The sequence below is a fragment of the Amborella trichopoda genome, chromosome 10 (genome assembly GCF_054954075.1).
Source record: "Amborella trichopoda isolate Santa Cruz 75 chromosome 10, AtrichopodaSantaCruz75HAP2 v2.0, whole genome shotgun sequence".
NCBI classification, from domain to species: Eukaryota; Viridiplantae; Streptophyta; class Magnoliopsida; order Amborellales; family Amborellaceae; genus Amborella; species Amborella trichopoda.
In genome coordinates, this window is record NC_142345.1 from 9177702 (window position 1) to 9188698 (window position 10997).

At 34.6% G+C, this 10997-nt stretch overlaps 1 protein-coding gene across 2 annotated transcripts; it reads left to right on the top strand.

The window, feature by feature from the left end:
* Nucleotides 1-3542: 3542 nt before the first annotated feature.
* Nucleotides 3543-10234, top strand: LOC18446167 (Thioredoxin superfamily protein). 2 transcript variants are annotated; one of them, XM_006856292.4, is made up of 8 exons: nucleotides 3543-3591; nucleotides 5237-5393; nucleotides 7014-7136; nucleotides 7789-7832; nucleotides 7985-8110; nucleotides 9228-9312; nucleotides 9851-9907; nucleotides 10013-10234. In XM_006856292.4, the coding sequence occupies exons 2-8, from the start codon at nucleotides 5250-5252 to the stop codon at nucleotides 10100-10102; spliced, it is 669 nt and encodes a 222-aa protein (XP_006856354.2). In that variant the 5' UTR covers nucleotides 3543-3591; nucleotides 5237-5249; the 3' UTR covers nucleotides 10103-10234. The 2 variants fall into 2 exon arrangements, with proteins under 2 accessions (XP_006856354.2, XP_088706269.1); XM_088850143.1 differs by lacking the exon at nucleotides 3543-3591 and adding an exon at nucleotides 3711-3816.
* Nucleotides 10235-10997: the final 763 nt, after the last annotated feature.

Consider the following 10997-nt stretch of genomic DNA (forward strand, 5'->3'; position numbering starts at 1 on the left):
ATTGATCGTCATTCATATGTATTTTTGGACTTGATCTGTATGTTTGAAATAAATGTTTTGTAAATGACATGGTTGGTTATATTTTGATGTTGAGTTTGATATGTATTTTTGGATTTTATATGAATGTTCGAAACATATGTTCAATGAAGGGTATGTTATATAAATGAGAGATCCCTCTTTATCTGTTTTTTCAATTATGAGAAAGTCATCAAGTTGGATATTATATTTTTTTATGCTAATGTAACTTGGTTATCAAATGCGGTTGATTTCATGCAATGCTAATTGTTGCTTTGGTGATAAACTATGAAGCCATCAAAGAGAAGTGTAATTGCTTTAAGGTTAACATAAAAAAACCACCAAAGGCTATATAACACCACTACAAAGAATGTAAAGCCACCACCTAATGCTAACATATAACACCATTAAAGGCTAACATATAACACCATTAAAGATAAACACCTAACTCAGATCTAACATACAACACCACAAAAGGCAAAAAGCCAACAAAAAAAAAAAAAAAAAGGTTTTGAAGCGACAGAAGGCTTCAGCAGTCCACAAGCAAGCTCCGACAGTCCAAAAGAACATTCCGACAGTCCACAAGCACATTCAGACAGTCCACAAGCACGCTCCGGCAGTCCAAAAGAACACTCCAATAGTACAAACTTCTAGCTCGGGCAGTCAAGCTTTGGAGCCACATGGCACTCCGGCAGTCCACATGTTCACTCCAGCTGTCCACCTTTATGCTCCGGTACTACGTCCTTACCGCTCCGGTAGTTAAGCTTCTGGAGCCATAAAGCTTCAGCAGTCAATATGCTCGCTCCGGTGGTCCACCTTCACGCTCCGGCACTACGACCTTCTCGCTCCGGCATTCAAGCTTCTAGAGCCACAGCGCTCTGACAGTCCATACGCTCGCTCCGGCGGTCGACCTTCACGCTTAGGCACTACATAATTCACGTTTCAGCAGTCAAGCTTATGGAGCCACATCGTTCTGGCCGTCCACATGTTCGCTCCGGCGGTCCACCTTCACGCTCTGGCTCTAGGTTCATTAGAACGAAAAGAGTGTATATTTCAAATTTTGGATCAAGCAAATGGTCATAACATGGTTTTGAAGGTTGTTGCATAATATTACTATGTAACTGTTCCATGAAATCATTACCCTGTATATATATATATATATATATATATATATATATATATATATATATATATGAAAATCTTGAAAATGGACGATGTAGATAATATGTTGTAAAATGTATTATTTTTTAGACTTAAAATCATTTTATTTTTCACGTTCATATATCTCAATGTCGAGATGATCAATCAAAGGATTTTTCAACATTAAAACTACCTTTTCCAATGGATTTTTGAGGTGCATCTGTGGTTCTACATTATAAGGTTGCATCCTTATATAAACTTTTTCGTTGTTTTTTTGAACAATTTGTTATGATGCATGTCAAACAATTCCGAACCAAATATTCTAAATCCGAACCAATTTGTTACTAGTTTGAGTTTGGGCTTGGGTTTGAATTTTGAAAGTTTGAAGTAATGTCATTTTGCAAAACATAAAAAAAATGAAAAATAAGGACATGAGCGTATATTACATGGGGATAGACTTTAGATTTAGAGAATAATATGAGATTTTAGTGCAACATTTATAATTTATTTATGTATATTTAATTTATTAAAGTCTAAATAACTATCCAATAAATTACCCATAGAAAAGATATAAGGGCAAAGTTTATATTTCTCCTGCTGTATAAAACTTATATACTTCTCCCTATCCAACCATTCATTCTAAATGGACGGCTGCGATGACCTTAACTACAATGCCACACCTCTACATTATTTTATTTTTAATTTTTTTACAAAAAATTTTGATACCAAATTTTGGGTATCCTCTCTTCTCTTAAACTCTCATAAAAAATATAAAAATAATATTATCAATAAAATAAAATAACCAAAATACCTCTAAAAAATTTAGGGGTATTTTGTTTATTATATTTTATAAAAAATATTTTATTAATTTTTTTTAGATGCGCCCTATTGAGATAATGACACATAACAAATTTCATATTCATATAATTTGTAAAAAAAAACAATTAGAAAAAAATACTCTGAGGTGTCAGGATCTAGAATAAACAGTTAGTGGTTCACTTTATCTAAATTTGATGGTTGGATGGGGGAAGTATATATTTTGTATATAGTTGGGGAAGTATAGAAACATTTATATCCTAGTAACATTTTGATAAAGGAAAAAGTTTATATAGAGTGGGACTCTAAACAATCAAATTAGAGCCCACCTCAAAAATTTGACTAGAAGATGTTGTTTTGATGCCCAAATATTCACAAATTGATCATCTCGACATCGAGATGCATAGACTTGAGAAAAAAATGGATTTAAAGTTTTAGAAATAGTGCATATTGTGACGCATTTTTGGAGTGTCAATTTTCAAGATTTTAAGTTTTCATAGATTTGCTCAATCCATATTATTTTTGAAACGTTAAATTTTATAATTAAATATAGAAATATATTTTAAGGCTATTACAAATATTTCTAATATTGAAACCACATTTCTCGACACTATTTGAAGGTATGCTCTACTTTGATTGTTTAGAGCCTCGGCTCTATACAAACCACATCCTTAGATAATTCCAATTTATTAAAGTTCTCATAAATAATGACGAATATCTAGATAAAATTCTCTACATTTACACCCCAATAGCATCCACCGTCTACCTATTAATCCGCTATTTAAGAATGTTATAGAGTGTGAGAACGCCGCGGAAAGAGAAACGAGGGAAAACGGGAAAGGGCAAATTACGTTTTTAACGGTTTATTTTGTCGTATTAACCAAAAAAAAAGCTAACAAATATGCGTTATTTAAGCCGAGAGACTAACCCCTTTGTGTTTATTTTTTTGTCAGAATTTGCTATGGACTGCTTGTTAATTTTTATTTTTGTAATGTTTTATATTCATAGGCCATTTAATGTCAAAAAGATGGAACGGGACAATTTGTATTGTAGAGCAGATGTTTCATATATTGGCTTTTTTTTTCCTCTATTGTTTTTTTTATTATTCTTTCTTTTATGCGTCTGCATTTAAATCTTAACACAAGTTGTATGATGTTTGAAACATGAGATGAAAGTAAAATTAAAAAAATAAAAAGAATATGAAAGGTCTGTCGTGCGTAAATGATATATATTTTTAAGCGTTTTTGTTATAACGATAAAATAAACGGCCAAGACGTAATTTTCCCAAACGGGAAAGGGACGAGGTGGTCGCGGTCGACCCGGTAAAGTATAGAATTAGACGGTCACATGATTCGTGTTCATTGGATGCGAAATTGGATGGCCACAATTATTCCATTGACTAAGCTCAATGAAAATAAATTTTAACAAATTTTTGGCAAGTTTTGTCAAAACTCGGCGAAATCTGCTGATATTCACCGCCTCAATTTCAGTACATTTCGGCCTCCCAGACCATGTCCTTTCGAGTCAATTTCCAGCTCCTTGGTTAAAATGCAAAGAAATATTTTCCACTATTAGCATCTTAAAATACAACAAGCCCCTCTCAATTCCTGCAATTCGAAGGTACGCCCTTTCTCTTTTCCATACAATGAAAACACTGATTTTTTGCCAGCTTTTAGTGTTTTTTTTTACTTTTCCTGAATTTGGTCTTGGGTCTGTATTTGAATGCTGTGTCGTTTGATAGCATGCCACTTTTTTCATTTGATAGCTGTAACATGCTAACATTTGTTAAGGATTTTGGGCATACTTATTCTGGTTTTGTGGTTCAATTTTGTCGAGACTGAAACAGTGAGTTAGAGGGGTTTTAGAAGATGTTATCCCCAATAGATGAGATTTTAGTAGAAAAATACATTGGAAATTCATGGAATATTTTACTGAATTTGCTTTTGAATAATTTGTATCCTAAAATTCTTTTTAGAAGGCGTGTAATTCAGAGATTTTGTCTCAAGCTAGACTAAATTTCAAGAATATATGTCAAATTGGTGCTGGTTTTTCCATTTTAAGATTCTTGAATTTTTGTTAGTTTGCAAAAAAAATTATTATTTGACCTTTGAATAACTTGGATAACTCAATCAATCTGGAAGCCAAAATTATATCATCTTTCCTTTAAACTGAAATTATGTAGCATTAATCCTGATTATTTTTTTTCATGTTAAGGGAAAAAATGGGAAGAAAGCTTCAACCTCTCCTGAAAGATAATTGATTTTATCATAATGAGTCTGCTTTAACCTGGGCACCCATAAAAAATGCCCGCAAAAAGAAAAAAAAGGAACTGGAAACTCTATCTAAAATTGATCTAATTATAATCAATCCATAGAGAATATGCAAATTTTTTAAATTTTCATTTATGCCGAAGGAAATGACGGGTTAAAATTTCTCGACTCGTCATTTTTCTTCTGCAATATGTTCTTTCTAACTTTCTACTTCTTGCGGGATGGGGTTCTTGACTCAATGTTCAGAATCACAAACGTTTACACTGCCATACAGTCATTGGACATTATATTGTATAAATCAGTGATCGATGATTTCTAAATCCATCATTTATATATTTTATTCATCTTTTAGTTTTTATTATTTTTATTTTATTTTTAACAACTTATCTATATATTTAGGGCATTTCTTGGCCCCATACAATACTTGGGTAAGGCTGGTGGGACTCGCCTGAGTTACCAGGCTCGGACAAGGCCTGAGTCCCAAGCTCATGCTTAGTTCTTGAACCTTTGTATAAATTAGAACGTTTTAAATTATGGTTAATGAGAAACACCTGATGGCTTTTGATCATACTATTTATGATCAGTGATTTCCATTATGGTTCTTCAATTATAAGAAAGAAACCCAGTCCACTGTGCCCGTTACTAGATCTGATCGAATGAAATGGGAACAAAACCCATATTTTAATAATTTTAAGTAGCTCTGATACCCATATTTTATATATCATGTAATATCCGTTATGGAACTTCAAGGGCAAGACAATTTCCTGTCCATTTTGTCATTTGCTAGTCTGATCAAATGAAATGAGAAGAAATTGTCCAGATTTTAAAACTCTATGTTGCTGTTATGTCCATATTTTAAATGGTTTTCACAGCAGTAAGAAACCAGTGTTGCTAGTTCATGCATGTTTGAATGTAATGATACAATTACATCCTTTTCATTTTCTTCCTACTAGATCTCTTATCTTTAATCTAAACTTTGTGGTTTGCTGAGACAGAAATATTGTATTCATGGATCAATCATTGGCTCAAAACAGTGGAAAGAAGCACATTCGTATAGATGTGAGCTCTGATACTGTGTGTCCATGGTGCTTTGTGGGGAAGCAGAACCTCAATAAGGCTATGGACTCAACAAAGGATCTCTATAATTTTGAGGTCAGCTCCCGTATGAACAATTTTTAATCTTAATGCAAAAGTATGCCCTAATGCTATGGAGTATGGTATGCAGTAACCAGATGGGGCATCACCAGTGTTTTAAAATGCATCTGCATCAGGTGCAACGCGCCACCCAGCGCATCGCACTTTACCGCATATGTGTTTTGGAGAGATGCACCCGCATCAGAGCTGCATCCCTCCGAATCAGAGCCACATCCCGCATCGACTACATCAGGCCGCATAATCTGTATGCCATTTTTTTCAAAACTTTACCCCTCGAGTAGGGCAATAAGGTCATTTTGAACTTTGAAAATCGGGGGAAAGGGTTTGGGGTAGTAAACCACCCAAACAACATGTTACAACCACATTTATGGCTTTTATTGGATCGATTGAATCGAAAAAAATTTTAAGCAGAAATTTTATTTGTTGAAGTTCTTTGATTTGTAATACAAGATACTACAAGCTAAAAGTCCATGAAGATTAAAAGTTACAAATCGATGAACTTTTCCCAATACTTTTCAAATAAAGTTTGTAACTTCAAAGAGTTTCATGGACTAATACAAGGAAGTTACAAATTAATGAGTTTATAAAATTTATTGATCTTCAACATGCTCTGATAAAGTAAAGTTACATTTTTATAAATTTATAAAGTTTATAAAAAGTATATAATTCGAGTCGAAGAACTTCATGGACTCTTTTCAAGATTAAAGAGTTTATAAAATTTGTAACTTTAGAGTTTTTGGTTGCAGATTTGTGCCTATGGTTGTTGATTGTTGCATGTTTTATGAAGTTAGTTTCAAGTTTCTAGTTTCTGTCAAGGGATAATGGATACAGAATCTTCGACAGCTAATACTTGTGGAGTTAATGAATAATCTAAATACCTACTATCACATCTATCACCTCCATATTTTTTTTTTAGATTTTTTAAAATTTTTTATATTTATTGACTGCATCGTCGTGATGCACCTGCATCCGGACCACAACGAGCCGCATCAGACCCCCAACGCTTTTGGTCGCATCCCACATTTTAAAACACTGGGCATCACCATCCATTTGGCAGATAGATGGTGGATTTAACTGTAGTTGGGTGTATAGTTTCAAAGCGGTCTGCTTAGCATCTAGGCAGGCTAGGGGGGCTTGGGCACATCGCCCAAGCTTGGGTGGACCAATTAAGTGGGCTGTCCCTAGGCGCCCACCTAAGACTCCACCTAGGCAGGCTGTCCCTGGGTGCCCATCTGGGGCCCTAACTAGGGTGCAAAATACCCATCGTGTGGGGCATTTTTGGTGTTTCTTGTTTGGATTATAAAAATTAAATGGATATGCATTTTATTGATACATTTTTTATACAAAATCTGGACTTAAAACAGGATCCTAGACACCCCTTTGAACCTAGGCCACCCAGATCCCTAGGTGCCGCCCTAGGCCCTGGGCCCCACCCCCTAGGGCCTGCCTGGTATTTTTTGAAACACTGGTTAGGGGAAATCTCCATTGTCTATCATCAGGGGCAAATGGTGGATACCTCTTTTAAGTACCATTACCATCCTTCTTTGGATTGTGGTATAGTTATCTTTCTACCTGGCTATTTACAGAGTGCCTTAAGTCACTTTTTTTCTTTTGCAGGTTAGATGGCATCCATTTTTGCTTGAACCTAATGCACCAAAAGAAGGAATTAAAGTGATGGATTTCTATGAAAATAAATTTGGGGCAGAACCGTGGAAACAAATGAGGTCTCGCATGTCAAAGGTACACCATTGTGGGATACATTTTCACAGAATATTCTTTTAAGAAAATATGCAACAGCACCTAGGAAACCTGCATATAATCTGCTGGTTCCCTTAAGCTCATAACTATAATAGGTGCCTAAACCGGTGAATTTTCTTCCCTTTTTTTTTTTTTTTTTTTTTTTTTTTTTTTGTGGTTTTAATTGCTATACCCCTACCCCAGTCTGATATTTGGAAAAAAAAAGAAAAAAGAAAAGGACATTTTTCTTTAATGAGACATCAGACATCTAAAACTTCAAACACCGAACTTCGGAGGCCAGAGTTAAAGTGCATTCTTAGAGATGTGTTTCACTGTTCTGCCTTGTCCCAATTCAGTGTTTGAAGTATTGGACAATATTTTCAAATTTAGCATTTGAAGTATTGGACTATATTTTCATTGAAAACAACTATGGCCTGTTATATCAAGTACCAGATTTGGGAAGGTAGAATGTTTACTTAAAACAATAAAACCAAAAATGGCTTGACCAATCCAGGTGCTTGCTTATAGTTAAGGGGTTTTGGGCCATTGCATATCATATCTACATGCCCCAGGCCCTGAACTATAATTTTCCCTACACTTATTCCTTGCCACACACGCTTACATGCATTTCTAATTTGAATAACATGTCTTCCAGGTATTTCAGGACCTTGGGTTTGAATATAACACTTCTGGGTTAACGTGAGTAAATTTCATTCCTTTTTACTTATTAATTTGCATCACAATTGGGAAGGACTGCAGTTTTCTTATTCTTTTTCTTCTTCCTCTTTATTTTGTTCAACTGTAAGGAACTTCACTTTTCTGAAGTAAAAAGTAATGGGGGATTCATGCAGGGGGAGTACATTGGATAGTCATAGGCTCATAGAATTTGCTGGGCATCAAGGAGTCAACAAGCAAAATGCTCTTGTACAAGAGTTGCTTCTCAACTATTTCTGCCAGGGCAAATACATAGGCAATCGGTAAGTTATAGTGCTGATGGCTTGTGTGCTTCGAAAAACTTTAGAAAAAGTTTAAAAGGAACATAAAGGAGAAAAAGGAAAAAGATAAAAGAGATTTGGAAACAAATGAAGTATTTGATGTATTAAATTTAAAAGCCAAAAGATAACGATTTGTGCTTCTAAATGTTTACTTGTGGGGTTTGTTACAGGACTAGGGTTTTTTATCAGAATCACTGCTAACCAAAAGGCATTTGAAATTGGTTGGGCTTTGATCTGTATACGGTTTTGTATAACTAGTAAGAAACCTTTTGAGTTTGAATTATGCTTTGCTAACTTTTTCTAAGAACATTTTTTTTTTGTAAAAAAATGTTTCTAATATGTTAAAATATCATAAACTTTTGTTTTTCTTTGTATAAATCTTCTCTGTAGATATCTTCATGATCTTTTTTTATTTCTGTAGATATTTTATATATTTTATATTTTGTCATATAAGAAGTCTCTTTGGGACTGAGTCCCAAGTCAAGTTTTGGTTTTTAGAATGTCCCAAGTTGTTGAACTGTAACCATCTTATTAGATTCTTGGTATGTGTATTTTTCAGGCATCATCATCACTGATTGTCAGACTATAATTTCATATGCCATTAACCTCACTTCTTGTGCATCTTTTCTAAATTACCTTCCTTTTTTCCCTTGAAGGCTCTGGAATTGTGGTTCAACATGCAGAGGATATGATGGATACCCCTGTTCTAATACAACTAAAGGCAGAAAGGATGACTAATATTAGAAATTTAGTTTGTGGAAGTTATTTGAACTATTTTGAAAGTTGAGGTTATTTGTGTTTCTCTCCTAATTTTTTCTTGGTCTATGAAGACCTCATGTCTGTTTTTTTGTGTTATGGCCTATTGGTATGCAAGTTCCAGTGACTAATTCACATGGAACCAGATAATTAAAATCTTATCAATCACCCGGCTATTTTTTCCCCTATTATATTGGGTATGTTCATGCTATGTTTCAAAGATATGCTTACGAAGATGCTAAACGTATTTCTACAATATGCTTCATGATGCTTAAAGTTATTATTGTAGAACAGTTTAAGCAATTTTGATTCAAGAAAGAGAAACTTCTTATTGCTGATGCAGGCAAGTTCTCTTGGAAGCAGCAAATAAGGTTGGTGTTGAGGGAGCACGGGAGTTGCTTGATGACCCAAACAAGTGCCTTGAAGAGGTATGTTTCAATACTCCAACAGTCCAATCTATAGTTGCATTATCAGCTATTTGCTTGATTGAACCACCGATTACTCAATCTATTGGATGATAAGCAATGAAATCTAGAATTAATTACTGATATTCCAGATTGGAATTTGGAATCACTCAATATATATAAATATAAATCTCTCTCTCTCTCTCTCTCACTCACACACACACACACACACACACACAAACAAACAATAAGTTTGGGTGTGCTACAAGGACTCCAAAGGTGCTAGACTCTAGTCCCCTTTTGCAGACATCAAATTTCTAATAAAGCCATAAATTTCCTTATACATTGTCTAATATCTACACATTTGTTCATTTTTTTATGTTTAGTTTACTGATTAGTGAGACATCTACTATTTTTTGGTATATGGTAAGTTATTGTAAGATATCTCATTTGAGCACAAAGTTTATCACGTTCACACCTGTGCAAACCATTTTTGCCTGTACATGCTCAGCTTTCACCTGATTTTACTTGGATTTTGACTTGATTCAATTGTTTGTTGAAGGTCAATGAGGGCCTAAACAAGTATTCTGCTGCCATTTCAGGAGTTCCAAACTTTTTGGTGAGCTCAGTCTTGTTTAAGTTACAAATTGGACTTCGGTTTCTTGTACTTAGAGCATCTGTAAATGGAATTGTCCCTTCAATGTTCGTATTCTTCTTTTTGCAGATTAATGGCAAGTACAGGTTAAATGGAGGCCAACCACCTCAGGTCTTTCTGAGAGCCTTTCAAGCAGCTGCAAAAGAGAATACTCTATGATAAAGCCAAAGTTATATATGATAATAATTTGCATTTAATACTGATATTTTTCACCATACCACATATATGGATCATGGGCCTCTTTCTATGGTGACAACTAAGAAAGCCAATAAATGGGATATATTCCTTTAACATGCATCTCCTTTATGGCTATGGTTGCTTTACTTTTTTTTTTACTAGCTAATCCATATTGTTGTTCGGTTCGAGAATTTTGCCAATGTAAGGAATGCAATGTCCTGTTTGGTAACTGTGAAAATATGAGAAAATGACATGTTTTCTCAGGAACTACACTTATCACTGTTCGAGAATGGTGAAAAGTATGGAAACGTGAAGCTCTACATCTTTATGTTTCCATGCTTTTCCCCATTTTTGAGGAAAATTGTAGTGGATTCTGATGATTTTTCAGAAAGATGGTAAAATACAAGGCCAACCTCGTCCCCATTTTATTTCCCTAACCTTGTGATATCTCCTCTCTCAAGCTCTCTTTGCCTAAGCTCTAGTTCGAGTTCTCTCGTTTTCACAAGCAGGTTACCAAACAAGGGTTCTCAGCTTCCAAAGAGTTTTCTACTTTTGACTTTTTTCTTAGGCTTCCAGTTTATCAGATATTCTCCAAAAAAGAGAAAAATAGCTTTTTCTTACCAAACATACCTACCCTCGGTTGTATTCTTCGTTTTGAAATCATCAAAGGAAAGCGACAAAACGTTAAAATGCATAAATGTGGAAGTATATGGGCCATCCACCAATCATTCTTCTTGATGTACCGTGGATATCGCCTATACTCAGCTTATTTCCCGTTATCAAGAGCAAACTCCTTTTTTGTATCATAAGCGACGCACTGATGGTGTATGGTATACCTAATAGTCATATCAGATTCGTTTCTCAGTCTTGTTTGGGT

Coding starts and splice junctions, on each gene's coding strand:
- LOC18446167 (XM_006856292.4), top strand. CDS start 5,250: ATGGATCAATCATTGGCTCAAAACAGTGGAAAGAAGCACATTCGTATA. Junction 7,833..7,984: donor TATAACACTTCTGGGTTAAC/GTGAGTAAATTT, acceptor GGATTCATGCAG/GGGGAGTACATTGGATAGTC. Junction 9,313..9,850: donor CAAACAAGTGCCTTGAAGAG/GTATGTTTCAAT, acceptor TGTTTGTTGAAG/GTCAATGAGGGCCTAAACAA.